Source organism: Pelmatolapia mariae, linkage group LG4, assembly GCF_036321145.2.
Source record: "Pelmatolapia mariae isolate MD_Pm_ZW linkage group LG4, Pm_UMD_F_2, whole genome shotgun sequence".
In the NCBI taxonomy this organism is placed as follows: domain Eukaryota; kingdom Metazoa; phylum Chordata; class Actinopteri; order Cichliformes; family Cichlidae; genus Pelmatolapia; species Pelmatolapia mariae.
Window position 1 is genome coordinate 25,141,431 of NC_086230.1, and position 20,123 is coordinate 25,161,553.

The 20,123-nt window shown below is 40.7% G+C and overlaps 2 protein-coding genes across 16 annotated transcripts in view; one reads left to right on the forward strand and one right to left on the reverse strand.

Annotated features, from left to right (window-relative positions):
• Positions 1 to 247: 247 nt before the first annotated feature.
• Positions 248 to 17,641, reverse strand: elavl3 (ELAV like neuron-specific RNA binding protein 3). Of its 14 annotated transcripts, none has more exons than XM_063472109.1 (8): positions 17,184 to 17,641; positions 10,355 to 10,574; positions 10,159 to 10,262; positions 7,993 to 8,146; positions 7,641 to 7,869; positions 7,105 to 7,158; positions 6,601 to 6,639; positions 248 to 5,822 (listed from the first exon to the last, which is right to left on the reverse strand). In XM_063472109.1, the coding sequence occupies exons 1-8, from the start codon at positions 17,190 to 17,192 to the stop codon at positions 5,474 to 5,476; spliced, it is 1,158 nt and encodes a 385-aa protein (XP_063328179.1). In that variant the 5' UTR covers positions 17,193 to 17,641; the 3' UTR covers positions 248 to 5,473. The 14 variants fall into 14 exon arrangements, with proteins under 14 accessions (XP_063328179.1, XP_063328182.1, XP_063328181.1 ...); XM_063472112.1 differs by having other exon boundaries at positions 248 to 5,801; positions 17,184 to 17,640; XM_063472111.1 differs by having other exon boundaries at positions 10,355 to 10,571; positions 17,184 to 17,638.
• The window catches only part of LOC134626356 (dedicator of cytokinesis protein 7-like), a 42,525-nt gene continuing 37,991 nt past the window's right edge, over positions 15,590 to 20,123 (forward strand). Inside the window, exon 1 of one of the 2 annotated variants that reach the window (XM_063472101.1) lies at positions 15,590 to 15,648. Coding sequence is in view for 1 of the 2 variants with exons in the window: in XM_063472098.1 (XP_063328168.1) it covers positions 16,470 to 16,483 (14 nt within the window). In the remaining variant the exon portion in view is untranslated. Of the gene's footprint in view, positions 15,649 to 16,333; positions 16,484 to 20,123 lie in introns of those variants that run through there. The other variant, XM_063472098.1, reaches the window with a different exon arrangement.

A 20,123-nucleotide genomic window follows, 5' to 3' on the forward strand; every position in this document is an offset into this window, starting at 1 on the left:
AATAAACTTTCAAATCTAAATAACTTTTCTTATGATCACAAAACATATGGATATATTACATATATCCAAACCTATTGATTATTAAATATTTAACTGAAGAGCTGGTGGAAATGTGTCATTTAAAAAAATAATTCAGTGTGCGTTATTGTTGCAATTATCGAAACACTCAAGCCAACAAACCAGCTTTACTGAATGTGCATGCGATTGTAAAATGACATTTTAATAGTGTTTTGACAATCAGTAAAAATCGAGCCGCTTGTATTTGTAGCTTTTATTTTATTTTTTTTTCTGGCATGTAAAGTACAAATAATTAAACAATTCCATGAAAAAGTCTTCAAGCGTCTTCAGCTGAAATCCCAGTAATAAATATCCTAGTCTAAACTGAAAGGTTTTTTTTTCTTTGTTAAATTTTGACATTGTTCATTTGGTCATGTTTGGAAGTATAAGATTTTGTATTTTTTTTCCGCAGACCATTGGTGTCAACGGAACTGTTTTGATCATTTTCACCTTTGATTTGTTCTACCATTCCAGGAAAAATGTAAGAAAAACATCACTAAGTTACTGCGTCCCCTCTTCTAAATAAATAGACACAAAATACAGTTGGTTGAGAAACAGAAGGACCACTCACCCCTTCAGTACCTAAAGACTCCCAAGGAAACCTTCCTGTAGCTTTTCTGAGCTCTGCACTATTTTGTTGGAGCTCCTGGTTAGGTTTCCAATTGTGTAATGAGGCTCAAGAAGCACAACTTGATACTGAAATCGATACAGGTGATCTCAGTATACAATGCAGCTATGTAAACTGAACCCCTAATATCCCGTTTTGTAAATCAAACCATCAGCATGAACAAGAAAGCTTCTTGTGAGCATATCAAATCAAATCCCTCCCTTCCTGGCTAGTTGAAGGACCCTCAGATGGGCCAAAGCCTGGCTACAGGGGCTGCGCTGTGTCTCAGGGGGTTCACCGAGTGGTTGAAAAAACAAGACTGTGATAAGATTAAATAATTAAAAGATTTTCATTTAACAAGACAAACAGAACACAGGCAGTAAAGGCATAACATCTAGCACAAAGCATGTATGTTTATACACTTCAATTAGTTAAATATAGCAGTGCATTCTTTGACTATGGAGAACGTTTCCAAATCGTACTTCTAAAGCTGTTTTTCTATTTGTCCCCCTTTTAAGAAACGAAATGGTGTAACCACAATTTTGGCAAACTTAAAATCTTTTAAACTTGCAAATATAATGAAATAAACCATAAATATACACAAAACATACTTTATACGAGGCAATAATAATAATCATAATAAATAGTTTTTAAGTTAACAATAAGTTAAAACTACAAGCTTAAAGTCGCCCAAATAATACAGTTTGTTGGCGCTATTTTGAATTTTTTCTGTTTAAATTATTTTATGTTGCAACAAAAGCTACCACAGACTTTACAAACACAATTGAACACAGATTGATTGAAAGAAAAAAATCTAACTAAGTCTAAAATCTGCATACACTGTAAACTGCAACTAATTAAATAATGGAAGAAAAATAACAAACTTTACCCAATCAATGCAACCAAACATAATCTTTGACCCATGTGTGTTCTCTATGGAAACATCAACAACACAAATACACTAATTTAACATGTGAGTCTTGATATGTAAATGAAATCAATAAATTACAGGAAAAATGATATTTGAAATTGACACGGGCTAAAACTGATGATATATTAGACAGTATTCCTTTCAAGGTCATTGAGAATTGCTCTATTAAGACAGCCAAATAATGCAGTTTGAGCTAGCATGGTCAGAGCACAAATTAGGGGCTGAGGAAGTGATTATGGCAATTTTGAGATCAGAGCTCTCATTGCTTGTTTGATTTCTTAACGAGTCTGTTCGTTTTTGCTCCTTTCACGATTCCGCAAACCATTTCAGTGTGACATTTAATTTCTTTTTTAAAAAATATATATCATTTGTTCTCAGTCAATATAAAAACAAAGCACATTGCACTTACTGTTCCATAGGAAAGTTTTTTTGTCTTTTTAAATGATTATTGTTGTTGCTCAAGCAGTGTAGTACTGTTTCCTGCCATTGTCCTTGGCTCTTTGCTGTACATCAGATGTAGGTCTTCGTATAGACTGTGTATGAAAGGTCGTTTTGGACTGCGGGTTTGGTTTCTTGGGTTGACTGTTCTACATCGGACATGGCTGGGTAAACAACTCCAGCTGCAGATCAACGTGGCCTGTTATCTCGGTTGTTCCTAACGTCTATCACTGGTCTCACCAAGTGCTCAGTCCTACTGTTCTATCTCTTTCAAATTGCATGACCAAAAATAGCTAGATTAGTCCTTTTATGTGGTCAGCTCTGGACACGCCACCAACAATCATTCAGAGTATTTCAGGGGATGAAACAGCATGAGTCAGATTGAAAGATGCCTGTGTAAGTATTTGAAGTGGTGCAACGGTTTTGAAGGATAAATTAGTCACAAGACAAAGCGGATGATTTAAATGTCGGGGGAAATATTATAGGAGGATGCGTTTTTCTTTCGTCGAGAGACTGATTCATCGCATTTATTTTTGATATGCCTCTTATCATTCGGTGTCTGCATGAAAGATGTGCAAATGGGATTGCTTGCATCTGTCACTTTTGGTTTAGTGATTTAAAGATTTATAAATGTAAACTGATATGCACAACTTATACGTTCAAAAAGTAATGATAACTGAAATTGTAGAGGGTCCTTATTCAATAAATAACATCGATTTGTACAGCAATTACTTAGGGAATATTATAGTTGGTCTTAATTGAACCTTCTTGTACTGACTTGCAAAGCAATTCTTTGGCAAAACTCAAATCTATCTAATCGTAAAGACTCATGCTCAATCTTCGTTGTGAATCTGCGTCACTGTTTCAATCTGCATTTTACTTTTTTATTTAATTTTGCAAGCAACTTCTAGAATTTTTCAGCTGGGATGAGCTGGGCTCATTGCAGCTTTATCTGGGATTCTCAAGTCAAAGAACTTCATTTCACTGCACCATCATTGAAGCAACACTGTACACAACTTCAGGACAAGAGATGTGTGTGTATGTGTGTCTAAGCAGTCAAAAGTATAGATATGTCTGTCAGGCTATACCCTCAACTGTTTACCTGTAACTTTATTTTTTTCTCCATCAAATTTGTTCTTGTTAGGTTTGGTTTCAATCGTCTTGATATGGTTAGACAGTTAAGTTTGTATGAGATACATTGTTCCTTCGCCCCCTCCCCAAATCCCCACCCATACACCGCATGCTTGTTCCCCCTTGCTCTGCAAAGATCAGAGGGTTTAAAATAAAGCCATGCGATGTCCCAATTTTTCCAAGCTTAAGAATCTGTAAAAATTCAGCACAAGGTCTTGTTCCTTTGTATGTATAAAAATAGATTTATCTCTAATGTAATCCTTTCAAAGAGATCGTCCTCTTTGGCTAACACAGCGTCATTTAGAAAAGCAAAAAGCAAAAATGTCTTGAATATAGTTGACCTTATTTAATCTATTAACGTGTGCAGTTGTCTTGATATTGAAAGACATTAGCTCTCCCCCATGGTAAATCATCAGTCTGGGCTCTAACAGACATTTCAACTAGACAGGTTGGCCTTAATGTTTCATCAAGGGTGCCATAAATAATCTTCATGCAGTTGGGTTGGGGATATTTTAGAAATGCTATTTTAGTGGTTGTGCCAAACAGATCTGAAGCAAATAAATAAATACTTTTCTGTTGTAAACAGAAGTATAATTATGACACTTTCTTTTCTGCAAGCTTGATTTTGTGCAGTCATCTCTTGATAGGGCAGGAGTTCAAAGTTTCTGCGAAGCTTTTGTGAGAATCAAAGGGTTTTAAAGTAAAACTGAGGAGCGTTTAGCAAAGTTGGAGGAGCTGTTAATATTTCTCCTCACTGGATCAGTGATAATCTTTACATTGCTGGATATCATCACTCGCAGACATGACTCTAAGTCAACTTTAAGTGCTCAGTCTTTAGGAACTGCAGTTTACTTAATCTGCTCTATTCATATTTTTACCCATATATTCTCCTGAAATGTAAAACTTTGACCTCATTTGTTCAGGGAGCTTCTATCTGTGCACTCAAGAATAATACCGGTGCTCTTGAGTTTTTGCTCATCTGTGTTGTTTCACAGCAGACCTGCTTTGGCCGTTGTTGAGTTCACAATTTTTCAGTAGTAACCCCTTTTTCTTTTTCTTTTTTCTCAAAAGCATTTAAAATCGAAACAAATGGTCTTTGTCTTCTCTTGACCTTTTGGCAAAGGATCTCATGCCAGATGATGGCTGACAGAGCAAAATACAATCATCTGAAAATGATGCAAAAAGCAAAACAACACCGGTATTTCCCTTCGACGTGTTATGGTGAAACACTTTTCATCTCGCACTCTTCTCTGTCATGGCCACCGGAGACTTACTAATGAACACTGTCACCATGGGAGCCCTGCCACTCTGCTCTAAGTTCACAGACAGTCTGCTTGTATTAGATCCATCTTAAGGACCGATTAGAAAAAATACAGCTTTACTGGACTAAATATGTGTAAATCTTCTAGTTACTGAACTGTGTTTCTGTGATACATAAGTGTAGTATTGTGTTGTTTGTTGTGAGACTGTGAGGGAAAGTGATTCTGATGGCCTTCGAACTACTCTTTTCTGTGACCAGTATTCATTAGTTAACCTAAATCATATTGGGTCTGAGCTGAACAAGCCCAGATAGGGTAGAGAAACTGCCTTTACGCTAGGCACCACCTAATGCAGGTCAGGAAACAGTAGTCAAAGTTTCTAGAAAATGCTTACATACTCGGCTATTATAACCACCTTAAATATTGAATATATAGTTATATTTTAATAGACGTATATAAGAGAACACTGTTTTTTAATTTCATTTTCTTTGATCTAAAAAAACTTGCTGATTCAAAATGCCCAAGTGTAAAAAAAGTGACTACATTCTCTCCAGCGAGATAATGGGAGAGATGGTGGGGTAAGAGTTTGGGTAAATTGCACATATTTCGTTCACTTAAATTGTTTGATCGTTTTGTTCATCAGTTGTCGCTATTTGCCTGAATTCAATCAAAGCACTCAGTACACATTCTCCGTCACATTCGTTAGACTGTCTCCTAAATAGATAGCTCTTGCCCCTACCCAACAAACCAGCTACGTACCCCTTCTAATTCAATCCAGGCAAATACAGGGAAGGACTAGCATGTTGTGTAAAGAGAAAAGAAAAACTCCACTAGTGTGTGTTTACTTGAAACTCTGACTTGTGTATGCTTGCATATGGATATGTTTGTGTCGTGTGTGTGCATGTATGCATGTCTGTGTGTCTGCGTGTCTGTGATTCCGTTTTTATGAATTTTTGTGAGAGAGACTCAGTCCAGGCCCATGTAGAGTGATGGCACAGGGAGCTGCTCTCCCTGCAGGTCGAAGGAGCTGGCGGCAACAGCCTCTCTCTCTCAGGCCTTGTGCTGCTTACTGGTCTTGAAGGAAACCTGCAGCACGCGGTCACCCAGGCGATAGCCATTAAGGCTAGCAATAGCCATGGCAGCTTCATCGTAGTTGGTCATGGTGACAAAGCCAAAGCCCTTACATTTGTTGGTGGTGAAGTCACGGATGACCTTGACATTGGTGACTGCACCGAAAGGCCCGAAGAGCTGCCACAGGACGCTTTCGTCCGCCTCAGGGGACAGGTTGTACACAAAGATGCACCAGCCGGCTCCAGTTGGACCGGTAAGGTTGACGCCGGCCAAACTGGTCATGCTGTCAATGGTGATGGGTGAGAATCTGGGGAAGAGAGTGGGAGAACTACCATGGGTGTCATTCTGAAGTTCCACACAGCATTCAGTGCTCTATACTGTCTCTTATGAGCGTGTGTCTTTGAGAAATGTTAACGCTTGTAGTCAGGCATGGAGTCAGGGGACCCCATCTCCTTCCCCTCTCCTGCACAGTTATGTAGGTAAATATGTGTGGGCACCACAGTGGCTCCAAACTACCTGCTTTCATACAAAATGACACTGTGAGCCCTGAGACAAGACACCCACACAATCTGCATATTTTCTCATTTTCTCTGCTGACCAAAGCCTCTGGAAGAATTAAACACATGAATCACGATGTTCAACGGAAATCACAGTATTGAACAAAACACAGAAACCTAGAGAGGGATGAAAAGCAAATTGGAATCAAATCATACAAAAACTGGAGCAAACAGAGGAGACGCAAACGGAATCTGGTATGTCCATGCTGGTGAAAAAAAGGGGACATTAAAGCAACTGAAACTGACAATGTTAGTTCATAAATAAATACATAGAAATTATTTCTATTAATCAAAACAAAAGAACAAAAGGTTAAACAAAGCCATGCCAGAATACCCTGCTGTCGGAATGCTGCATCATTGCCTAATGCAATTACAGATAGTGTTTTGTTGGCTCGGCTGCTTCTGTAGCATGGTTAAATGGGTTGTGGGCATTAAGAATTATGGCTAGTATCTGATTTTGAGATGAAGTCAGCAGGTGGTATTCCGGGCACTTTGTTTGAGGTTTTATTTTGGCATGGATGCTTTTGAAAGTACACCTTTGGCATTTACCTCTTGACTCCGTAGCTGGCGTTTAGTAAATTGTCGAGTCTGCAACGCAAGAGGGAGAATGAAGGGGATGCAGAAGTTAGTTATGAGATCTACAAGGAAGGGGGGGCTTTCATGTTAACATGTTGCTCCTTCACCAGCTGGCCTCCAGAGGGCATCCTTCACTGCAGCGTAGTCCCAAACCATCCAACCACAAACTGATGATGTTTCAAATTGGCCTGCTGGTTTTTATTTAAGCTCCAGAGTAATATGTTATTTTACATCTACTTATTCAAATTAAGTATTCATACTGAGCAAGTGAGCATTCCAAATCTGGGGGTGTCTACAGTTTGTGAAGTCCCTTAAAAATATTTCATGCTGGAAGCCTTGGAAAACTTTTTATTCATAATTATCCACATAGATGTGGATAACATCTATCAGTATTATGCCTAAATGCCTATTAAGTATAGGCGACATTCATTTAACTTTGCTTTTTTTGTTGTATTTGGGAAAAATCTGGTTTCTTACATTGGCTTTGAGCTGTTATTTGGATCGGGTCCCTTTCCCAGTGAAGGGATCACACTGCAGTGTAAAAGAAAGTCAGAGAAAGAAATTGAGAAGGAGGGACACCATATTGCCATTTCCTTCTTTACTAGAACGTAAAAAAATAGCTTAATATGTATTATAGCGACAGACAATCTGTTATTTATTCTTTAATCATTCTCCGTATTGTTAAACTAGATCACATTTACTAATTTGTGAATGTGCCACTTCAAAAATATTCAGATGCATTTACTCTTAGCCATTCTCTGATTTAGTTTAGAAAAACTCGCTGACTTGGCTACTGACACAGTAATGATATTCCATGTCTTACTAAAACAATACAATGCTGACACACTTGCAATATTACAAGTTGGATTTGCTATTATTGAGTTTGCTTAAGCTCAACGACAGAGCAGGATAACCTGTGACTTGGCCTTGAAATTATATTTATTTACAGACTATCTGTTGGTTAGTAAGGGACTCATACATCGGGTGGTATGAGGTTGGTAAAGGTTCAGTACCTGAAACGCTGAGTCTGGTGGTGGAGGGGTCCCGTGTAGCGGCGAGCAGCAGTCTGGTACAGCTGAGTCAGTAAGGCCTGGCCTGTCTTCTGGCTGGGGTTGTTGGCGAACTTGACAGTGATGGGCTCAGCAGCACCCAAAGGCTTCTGTCCGTTCAGTCCTTTGATGGCCTCCTCTGCTTCATTTCTCTTGTCAAACCGGATGAAGCCCACTCCTCGTGATATGCCTGCTCCGAATAGCAAAGCAGGACAATGTTACTACCTTGGCATCAGTGTTGCTTCCTGCAAGTGTGACTGGTCTGACACGGGCTGTATTGATATATAGTTTATCCCAAAAAACTGACTGACAGTACCTGTAACTTGGTCCACTAAGATCCGTGAGGTGATGATCCGACCATATTGGGAGAACAGCTGTTCCATGTCCTTCTGGCTCATTGTTTTAGGGAGTCCACTAACATAAAGGTTGGCATCGCGAATGGAAGCCGAACTAGGCCGGGCATACGATACCTATAACGCACAATATAACATAATCACTGTGTTTTGTTTTTTGTATTTTTTTTGGTTTGGAACAATTTATAGCAGAAAAAAGAGGAAGAAGGAATAGCAGAATAAAGAAGAACCATCACTTTGACTGGAGGCACATGTTAGCTAAAACTAGACTAAAACTAGACCCAGTTGTCTTTTTGGTGTCTGTGGACTTAATCAGAGTCATAATGAGAGCATTGCAGACATGCTATAACGGCTGTAACCGTTACCCACACCGAGTGTCAGCTTTGTTTTGTACTTAAAAAAAAAAATCAGCCTTAGTTGATATATTTTCCTGAATTCACCAGTGACTTAATTAGTGCATGGTCATTTTCTAATACATCTGTGTTTATATCCCTTATGGTTTTCTGTTGGTCTACTTTCAGAACATTTTGAGTTAGTGGTGCAGAGCGGGATCTAATTGGCTGTAAAAGCAATAGACACGTTCTCATTTTTGTGTTTATAGGAACACGTGAGCACTTCTGTGACAGATAGTCCAGTCCAGTGCATTGTTAAAAGTGGTGTGTTTGTGTGTGATGGAGAGACAGAGTGAGTGTTGTCTGAGATAGGCTGAGCTGCCCTCCCTGTCCTGCCTCCTTCCTTTGTCTCTATTCTCCGGGGAAGAACAGCTCTACAGGCAAACAGCAAACAATGTGATTGCATCACAAGAATTGCAAGATTCCCAATAACATATAAACATGGTTTTCACACACACCCGCGTGCTATTTGTCTGCATGTATATGGTGTAATGAATGCAAATGTATTTAGAAGTAGTTGCACTATTCTTTAGTTTGTTCTGGCACAAAGAAAACAGTGATAAGAAGTACTACACATATATTGTAGATATCTTCAGTGTGAATACAGGTGTTCTGATTTTATCCATCACTGCTAAGCACTAGTGTCTATTGTGCACACAGATGGACTGTATAAGCAGGAGGGTTGTGTGTTGGAGTGATTAGGGTGTTCGGGACGAGTCAGGGGGGAGTCACTGTGTTCGGGGAACAGAGGCTGCCCTATAATTAACCCTCTCGCTGTCGCTCCCACAGTACAGATGGTGCCTGAAGCCCATATGGCCTCTAATCCTGTCATTGGCATTCTGCTCTTTGAGCTACCCCCTACCCTTCTACTGCTGCCCCCACCCTAACACCTTCACCCCTTTCTATTGAAGCTTCCTTCAAAATCAGGAAGATGAAACCGGTCTATGGCCGCATGAATTATTTTTGAGATTTAAGAATAAATTACAAAGCAGTTAATTACAGACAGAGTCATCTATGTATAGATACATTAAATATGAATGATCTTATATGATTAACATTGCAGCGTAATAATTATCATGACAGTCTCATTACTCCTACTCTAGAGTGAAAGTAAATTCACAAGGTTATGTGCACTTTTAATATAATATAAAATACGATTTGTCTGTCTGTTTATCCAAAAAGTAAGCATATACAGTCTGTGACTTCAAGCGAATTGTTTGATCAGCCATAAGCCATTTTGAAGGACAGCTGTTTTAGGATCACCTGCTCTGCTCTTTGAAAAATTCGATTTTTCAATCCTGCAGTTCATCTCAATCTTTGATCTTCTTTTATTGTGTTCGGGGGATGGAGAGAATCAGTTTTTATGCCCCCTCATCTGATTTTGGGACAAAGGAGCCCCCCTAATTAGCCTAGATTGGAGGCAGATGGGCTAACCTGGACTGACCCTCATGCACCACAGTCAGGCTTCCTAATTACATTTCCATCACAATAACCTTTGCATGCTGTCCGCCCCTTGCTTTCTGACCTCCACTCTCTCCTCCTCTTTCAGCCTTTCTCTCACTTCCTTTGTTCTAGCCTTCTGCCCCCTCATCCCCATTTTCTTCCCCTCCCTCTGTCATGTCTGTCACTGCCTCTTTCAGCAACCCCCTTGACAAAATCTACACTTCCTCTCTCTGTCTAGCATGCTGTGAAGAATAAAAAAAAAACAGAGCGCAAAATTTGTTCAGTTCTGCTTACCTTGATTGTTTTAGTCTGCAATTTGAGACCATTGAGTGTGTTAATAGCCTTGTCTGCATCATTTGGGTCGACATAGTTTACAAAGCCATATCCCAAACTCTGTCCTGGAGACAAAGAGAAAGAAATAGATGAAGTTTGGGATTCTCCAAAACAACAAACAAAAATCATATTTTTTGGCATGTACAGTGTGTTGCACCTGTTATCTTGTCTCTGACTAGCTTGCAGGACTCAATTTCTCCAATGCTACCAAACAAACTTTTGAATTCTTCCTGGGTCATGTTCTGAGGCAGATAGTTGACGATCAGGTTGGTTTTGCTGTCATCTGTGGAGCCATTTGTGCTGATGACTGGGCCATTAGGCAGACTGGTTCCGCTTGGACCGTTGGACACCTGGGTTTCCATGGTGCTGATTATCTGCTGAGGAAGAGGGTGGAGTTAGATTCATAATTCACAAAGAGACATGGTGGTGATCGGTGCTGATATAAATATAATATTTATCACACCATTTTGCAAATGCAAATATAACCGCGCACACAGACTGTCCACTTTGTCACTGTCAGAAGGAAAGGTCAGGAATCAGCAATGCTAAAATGGAGACGGATACCAGCTCTGATTTATTATCCCCCACCCACCCCCACTGCACCCCATATTTCCTCCTCTCTCGCTCTCTGCCTCTGGTCCTGCAGATGTCACAGTCCCTTTTCCCTTTCTCCTCCCCTCCCCCCACTCTTTTCCAGGGTCAAACACCATTACATCATTACACAGGGATGGATAATAGTGATGGTAGAAGTGTGTGTGTGTGTGTGTGTGTGTGTGTGTGTGTGTGTGTGTGTGTGTGTGTGTGTGTGTGTGTGTGTGTGTGTGTGTGTGTGTGTGTGTGTAAGGTTGGCAAGAGACTGGGGGAGTTAGGAGTGGCAGAGGTCGAGATTATGGACAAAGGGAAGAAAGCGGCACTGTTAAATGGATTTGATGCTACAATAAAAGGAGAATACCACGGTTTGGTTAAAAGATAAATCGGGATTACATGTTTGCTCTTCTGCCTTTGTGTTTCCTAGTGGTCAGCTGACAGTGGAGTAAGGGTATGGGTTAGTGTACAGTACTATGCTCATGTCTGCTGTGTTGCTCTGGTGTGCACCATCTTGCTTAACGTCAGCCACGTGGGATTTCAAGGAACATCTGTTTGGTCGCAAACAAAACTTCCTGAATTATTTTCCACCCACTCACTCACAAGCAACACCTACTGCTTGGTGTTTAGAGAAACATATGTAGCATAAGCCTTCATAGGAAATGACCATGAACTCTGTTCACATTAAACTACACTGAACTGATGGAGATAGCTCAACTGTATGAGATTACTGTGGTAGTCTTACATACCATGCTTTAAAAATAACCACCTAAATGTGTAAGTCTATGATTCTCACATTTACTTATTTTTTTAACTTAAGGTCTAAAGTCATTTATTTGGATTTGATTCCCTTCACTTGTCAAAATAAATGAGCATTCATGTTTTTGAATCATGACGCCAAACGATCACCTTTATAGCACGGCCCTGCTGTGCCTTTGCAGTATATTTTTGAGTATAAAATTTCAGCTTTTATGCAGCTCAGTAACTCCATAAGTTGTCTGAATAAATAACGCTTGCGTGGTGGTGGAGGCCAAAATGTAAATTTTGATGTCAGATTGCTGGATTGAGCTGCGGCAGAACTGGGTGGGTGTTATGCAAGTCAAATGGGCTAAATGAATCTTCTCTTGGATGCTTACAGTGTACTCAAAAGCAACAAAGGGACTTAATTAATAAATCCTCAAAGTTATTTTGAAATTTGCATGCTTGATGGAGAACTTATTGTAGGTGTCCTTGAATCACTAAACAGTATAACAGGAACACATATTTATCTTTAGCTCTTTGAAGCATGTACTTTTAATGGACAATTGGTGTTATTTAAAAAAAAAAATTTTTTTATTGGAAATACCAGGATGGTTAGCAGACAGAATTGACTTGTAACCTCATGTCATCTCTTCTAAAACAAAAAACATATCATTGTTTCTGTGTTAGGACTCATTTTACTGCAAAGGACTCATTTCTTCCTTTGTGTGTTTAATGTATTTGTCATTTCATGTGCTCTCCTTCTTTTTCTAGTCCCCCTGAATAGGTCTGTCTAATGAAACCTGCTTTTTCCCTTGCTTCTGTGACCGGCTGTCTTGCTTTGAGCCTCACCTTGACTCACGTTGCCCAGGTAACAGCCCCTCAAAGACTGCATTGTTTCAAATGGCTGAAAAAGCTTTCTTACCGTAGGCTGAGTGTGTGTCTGTTCTCATTAAGAGCGCACAGGTTAGACATTCGTCCGCCTTTTATTCTGTGTATTGTATGGCTTTGTAGGAAATATAAGTCAGATTGACAATGACAAGGGGCGAAGCAGCGCAGTGACAGAGTTAAAGCAGCCTAAAAATAAAATACTTCAAACACACATCTACGCACAAACAGCAGATGACATAAAATAGCAATCTGTCAAGCAAAGGTTTTGATGTCCAGCTGTAATGCCAAGTGAATATCACTTGCGTGCCCCTCTAAATGATAATGATGAGTTACACGTCTTGACAAAATAAGGTGGAGTCAAGCGGTTATGTTATTCATTGTTATAATAACCTAGTACATTGTTGTGTGATGTGATGCATCTGACTAACAGAAACACAAACAGCTGAATGTGTCCCAAATATGACAGAAGCATTTCGAGGGAGGGGGAAAAAAACAAAAAACATATTAGAGCAAATTTGACTCGCCAACGAAAATAACCCTCAGCATGGCAGAGCACACATTCCCAGTGAACAGTGTGAAGTTATATAATTCACAGAGCCACCGAGGAAAGGGCTGGGCTCAGAGATTGGCTGACACAAGCAGCAACTGAGATTAAGATTTTCATATAGAAACCGAGAGCAACAGCATGCTTGGAAGTTATTTGAAACAAATAGAATTTTTTTAGGCTGTCATATTTCATTTTATACACCACCAACAATAAGCAAATACTCTGGATTGCAGTAACCCAATTACTGTGTAATATAGAGAAATTACTGGGATGGATGCACAACAGCATGAATAATCGCGATATGCTATAAGTATACACATACTCCAGCTAGTGGCTCCAGAGATTTTTAAGTATTAGTGACAAATACAAAGATCTCTCCAGGGCTAGTTAGATTTCCTAATTGTGTAAATCCTTTGCTGCCTTTCATTACCCATTTTTCTGAATCACTGTCTAAAAAGAATGAAAACAAGCCAAATAAAGACAATTTTTAAAAATATTTTGCTGTGGTAGCTCTGTGTGTTCCCCCACCTCGACTACTTTCGTCTATTTTGGGGTTCTGCGAGATCTCCCTTAATATTTAATGTACTGCATCAGCATCGCCTACACATGGTCCCAGACTTGCACGCAAACAAGAGTCCTGCCTCCACTGCCAAACACATGAACCCAGACTTGCACGCAAAGCCCTGCCTCCACTGCCAAGCACACATTCCACCTACACAGTACACTATTAAATTACAAAACACAGAAGCATTACAAGACTAAATGTAAACGCAGTCTGTATTCTCTGTCTTCTGATGCATATAAACAGCTTCCCCAATTCATTTCTGCTCCAAATGCACTAAAGGACTCCAGGCTATAATGTACGGAAGAATAACACTTTCCCAGTTTAGCTCATAACATGGGATTTACCACATTAGAGGTTACAGTTTGGATGTAACATCTAGCGTTTTGACACAAAGGTCACGCAAGGGAATTATAAGCTCAGTGTAGAGGTAGATTCACTTGCCCTGCCTGTGTTATGTGTATCTTTAAATCAGTCAGAATGCACAGTAAATGTATTTAGATAGACACGGAATTAGAATCACAACTAAGATTTCTTCTTTTAAGACATAACCTGTCCCTATTTCACATTTTAATGCGTTATGTAAAGATTTTTTGTTTTTGAATTTTTCTTTTTTCTGGAAGGCATGAATCAAAAGTAAATGCAAGGCTAAAGTGTAAATGAGCCTTCTAAATAACACAGATTACAGGATTATCCCAAACAAAGGGCATTAGCCACACTCTCTGCAGCTTAAGGGATCATGGTGGCAGCTGTAACACAACAGGACGACAGGAGTCACAGCTCATGTCAGCCATGCGCTCAGACTCCATCCTATTCTCTACTCCACAGACTACAAATGAAAGATTTCTAACAGATTTCAGCTCTCGGAGGAGCGCCTGTGCACCGCTTTGATAAAATCGCAGCAGACAAAGGCGAAGGAGAGAAATCTTGCAAGTCCTCGTAGCATGCGGGTCGCTATCCAGCGTGCTGAAAAAGGGAGTGGCTTTCGGACGGTCTCATTTTGAGGATGGCGATGGCCGTGAATCAACCGAAGACCACCGAATCGTCATTATTATTAACACTAATGGTTTTAATTCGAAGTACGAGCAAAAACAATAAAAATAAAAATAGGACCATAACAATTAAAGTATGATAAACGCAAAACAGAAAATCTCGATTTGTCTTTTTCTCTTATTTCTCCCTGTTTTAAAAAGCCAAGACTTGTGAGCTCTGCAGGCATTCATGAACCGGAGCGCCTATTTGCTGAATAAACGTATTGAAACGACCAAACAAAAGAGCCACCCGTTCCTCCTCTTCTCTCTCGCAGAGGCTATGGCAGCGCTATGAATATTAATGTAAACAGTGGCGCTTTGTGTCGTGGCCAGGGGGCTGCAGGACTCTCCGGGAACAATGATTGTTACAGTCACCAGCTCCGAGTTAAAAAAACGCCACGATAGGTCAAATATAAAATCCAAAGTATTTATTAGCGCTTTAAAATGGGTTACTTTTTCTCTTTCAGAACGGGGCTCTTTTAATTATTTGTTTAATAACTGCCTTTGACATAAAGCATTCTTGAATTCATTATATATTTATATATAATTAATTTACAGTTATATATATTTTTAAAAAAATGAACTGTCACATAAAATATAGAATTATTTAACTCTTTATGAAATTATCACTGTCGTTGTGTTAGGATTTTGCAAACAGGTAAATTCTATAGTCTCAGAGAAAGATGTGTTTTCTAACTCGGCCTGCTGGGTTTATTTGTTGTTAACTATATAAAGTGGTGGGCAACAGGAGGCATTTAACCACTTATTTGAATGGGATTTTACGTCTCGACCTAGGACCCAGCATAGTTGTAAATAAATGACATTAAGCCTACGCTTATAATCGTTTAAACGTTTTATTTCTGACGCCAGGCTTAAAGATTCACGTTTAAATCTGTGCGACTTAAGATCAAACAGCTGGTTTTACTGTGATGTCCTCGACTGTCCTTGTCCTTGAATTGTGTAAGTGCCTTGGAAAGGTTATCTGACTCAACGCTTTTATTTGCTTGGCACTGCGGTACAGGCATGGGAGACTGCGGACCATGTGGAGGGGAGCCACTGTCGGTGTGACACTGTCTAGGCCTGCAAGAGGACAATAGGTAACGTACAGAGCGAAGCGAAACCACAAGTGCAATTGGAAACGAGACAATAAGTGGACAACAAATCAGACCGATCCTGTCCACCTCCGTGTTGCACACTTTTTCTGAGCAATATTTCAAATTCCTTGAAATGATCTTACAGGTTATATTTTTTTCGAGGACTATCTGCCTCTCGTCCTGCTTCCTCTGAGTGTTAAATAATTTATTTTGTGTACTATTATTAGCCATAGACTGAGCAACCTGAACAGTTTATCATGTTTAAATATGTCAAGCTCTAATTAATAATTACGCAATTCCCAAAAAACGAAATTAACGGTCATTTTTATTTTTCACTCTTATAAATACTTACTGCTCTCCTGCGCGCAATATTAAGCTTTTTTATCTTCAGCCTTTACGCTTATTCTCTGTTTCTTGGTTATTCATTTGCTTCAATAATTTTATGCAAACGTGTCTGGTCTTAATTCGCCTGTTTGGATAAACTGCATTCAAGAAGAGCATTTGAAGAGGAAAAGCTGAATAGGTCGTTTGAGGCTTCAAGGCCCTTGTTGGGTGCTCAGGTCCAGCAGAGACACGCCCAATCCGACCGTCGGCACACAGCAAAGCTAATTTATCAGCGCTCCTCGGATGAAAGGAGACGAGCGCACTGCGAGCAAGCATGGCCATCTTGTAGCCTACGTGAGCGCTGTGAAACTCGGAGAAATCTGCTTAAAATGGAGATGTCCGTGTGCGGCCTTTACTGTCGCGGCCTCTGAGATTTCCAGCCCATTTACTCGGTTACATCGCAACGAGAACCCGGAGGAATTTGGACTTTGTCTGATTCAATGCTAACCAATGGGTGCGTAATCTCTCTCCTCCCCCTCCCTCTCACGGAGTGACTCGACCCTTTTTCCCTCCCTTTGCCTCGCTGGATGGGCCCTCAGCCTCCGAGGCATCATGTTTTGTCTCAGAAAGCCGTCTCCAGCATCCTTGTTCTGCACCAGGCAGAGAAAGCCCGTCCTCCCCCCGCGCTGAACCGCCTCATGGCATTTCTCCCTCTCCATCACTCCGACCCTGCAGGATTCCTACATCTTGACTGCTTATTACGAAAGAACTATAACCAGAGCTGCGACATTTAGGCACTTGTAGTAGCTATGATGCTAAAACGTAAAACGTTTGCTACAGAAAATGGCAGGGAAAAAAAGAAAAAGAGAATTCTTTCAACGCGGAGGATGACTGCAGGCTGGAGCGCAGCCGGCATGGCGCATCACTCAGTATGAGATTACTAACTGCCTGTATTGATTGTTAATCTTATCGTAATAATAAGGCATCGCATATTGGACTTAAACTTTTGACACTAATCCCAACACTCCTGCATGTCTTGGCATAACCACAGATCTGGGTTATAATCTCCACAAAAAAAGCATGAGTAGAAAAAAAAGATGTTACATGGATCTGTCTACGACTAGCTGCATCACATGTGTACACAAAGGGACTGAGGTAGAATGTAAGCTACAGCATCTCCCTCACAAATATAAGAGAAATAGAGGCATACGTACAGTAACCATTCTTGACGTACAATGAAAGAAATCTAGGTCCTCCTTTGCACTGGTCTTGAATCTGAAGGCTGAGTCTCTTATATGCTCTTCGGCCTTTATGTTATTTGGCCCTTATGTTCTGTCAGGAGTGAAACTTAAAAGAAAAAAAAAGAAAAAAAGGAAAAAAATACAATCTTCGCCAAGGGATCTCAGCCCTCTGAGATTGTATGTGTCCTCTATAGGATGAAATGAGGAGAAAGGGCTTTTCTACTGGATGATGATGAGGGAGAGCGTTCTCTCCGAGTGGCGTGGGTGATGGTTCAGAAAAAAAGAGAAGCAGTGATCCTCAGCAGGGTGTGTCCAGGGGAGGGTGTTCTGGTTCTGCTGTTTTTTTGTGTGTAATTCCTTGCTCCTCTCGCAGTCTCCTTCTGTGCCTCTGCTGCAATGTTCTTCTTTTATGCGTCCTCCTGGCTGGCAGAGCGCGCTGCTGATTGGCTATTTGTGCAGGGAGGGTACTACATGGCAGCCATTGCAATGCGCTCGTCTCCCATTATCCCCTTCAGGAGAGATCACCGAGAGTCCTCCCCCTCTTCCATCCCTGCCCTTCCATCTCTCCACTCCCTCCTTCTCGCTGCCCTTCCTTTCTTCCTGCCCCCCTCTTCACACACACACACGCAGAGCAGTGTGAATAGGGCTCCACCTGCACTTTCAGAACAGATGGGTGCAGAAGAAGACAGTGGACTTGTCTCTCTCATTCCCCACACTTTGCACTCACTTCGGCCTCAGCACAGCCCCTTCCTTTCTCTCTTAGTCTTCATTTAGGCCTGCCTGACACCATAGCAAACAACTACGCTCCATAGGCCTTTGTCTTTCCAAATAAAAGCAATGTAGAGTGAAGATCAACAGACTTTCTCAGTCCACATTCATAGCTTGTATTTACAGAATTAAAGCAAAAAGGAAGACTAGAGAGCTATGCCACAATTTGGTGTGAATTGCAGATACACACAAAGCCTAAGATCCATACGATGGCTGATGATTTCTGGACATCTCATATGCAAGGCAGATGGTTAGCTATAGAGTCAGGTGCAGACGTGGGAATAACAAATTAGATAGACCTCAAATTAATTCAGGTCTGTTCATTTATAAGTTGAGAAAGGTACAGTTGTAGTTCACATCAAGCTGTGCCAAATAGTCTTTTTTTTCCCTTTGCTTTATGATCAGAAATGTGGCCGGTAGTGATTTTTGTCTTGCTTTACGATTCCAATATCCCCATCCTTAGTAGTTATCAGCCCTCTCTGCCCACCTCCTGCTGCTCCCTCCTATGTCCCTTGCTGTGTGGTGAGTGCTCACTGAGACATGCTGTTTGGGCTCATCTATAATGCATCCCCTGCCCCGGGACATCATGTGTGACAAATGACCTATTTCTGTGCAGACCCCCATAGGGCCTTGACCTGAGGGGGTGGGTGGGGTATGCGTGCGAGTATGCATAAATCAGTGTATGTTTGTTTATTTGTGCATGAGGCTATGGTTTTTGTTGATGTGAGGAATTGAGATGATGAATGAAGGTTGGTGCTGTGCGTGGAATTAATGCCTCCTGAGTCTTTTTTAACTGCGGATGAGTAGTAAAAGTGTGCCGATTGGTTCATCTCCTCTGCTGTGCTCTCCCTAAGTGACACTGAGGAACCTTCAGGTATCTGTGGTGTTACCATCTGTGGATGGATGTTGGCTTACTTTCATAATAAAATACAGGGCAGGAATCAGAAAGAACTCATTTAATTTTACTTTGTGTCTCTTACTGTTCTTCACACCTTACAGTCCCGATCACTCTTGTAGACCCCCCTCTTCCTTTCTGTCATTGTCCCACAGCTCTCTTCCAGTTAGATTCTGAACATGGGCTCTGTCTGATATTTTACATAATTGCCTTACATAAGTAGCAAGCTTGGCTCAGAGCTTGGATGATATTAGCGGAGATGAATATTGCATGAGGAAAGCACTCGTTAAGCGTTAATAAGAGGATAGAGATGGAGCCCCACTGTCAGTCTGTCTTAACCCCGCCCCCACCGTTCTGACAAGCAGTGACTCAACTCAGCCTGGATGCGTTGGAGCCTTTGAGTCAGTTTGTTAAAGAGGGAGAACGAGAGTGTGCATGTGTGTGCAATAGCACACATGTGCGTACGCTTCTACTGGCGTGCATGGACGTCTGAGGTGAGACGACGAGATTCGGTCATTAGGTGCTTGTGTTTTTTCCACCTTTGTTTGCTGAATAAAAGCGGCTCTTGTAACACAAAGGCGCCCAGGACTGTCAACTGACTGCAGGCCCACTTACAGTTCACACTTAATGTGAATAAATGGGCTTAATTGTGGCCCCTCATTAGAGCCCTGGTTAGTAGCACGGCAGCTGAATCCTCCTCTGTGAATAAGAGGGCATTTAAAGCTCCTATTGTGTATTACTGAATCAAAGGATCAAGCATTGGTTTTGCTTAAAAACCTTTTTGTTATTCCACTGATTATTTTCTTATTGTTGAGGGTTCTCCACTAGTGGTGATTAGGAGTCTTGTTGGGGTGGTCCTTTTCTCTTTGTATATCGTGGAATGCACCTTGATGCCAAAGAGCTGAATAAAATTAATACACTGATTCTGAAGGCCGTCAGCATTCATAGGAAGCTGCTAACTCTTCAAATAGCTTAGAAAGTACAACAATAGCAGAAATTGATGCATCTTTTATGATATATTTTTATATATACAGTAGATCTGCCAATACAGTGATAAATATGTTATATATTAGACATCTGGGTGGTGAATATAGGTTTGTTGAAGAATTCAGGTCTAAATTCGTTAGGTTGGATTTTCTGTTCTTCATCTTTTTTATTCTCACAGTATTACGTCAAAAACCATTGCCTGTTGCCATTGCCCTGTGGTAAGGTAGTGGCCTTGTGTGTGTGTATGTGTGTGTGTGTGTGAG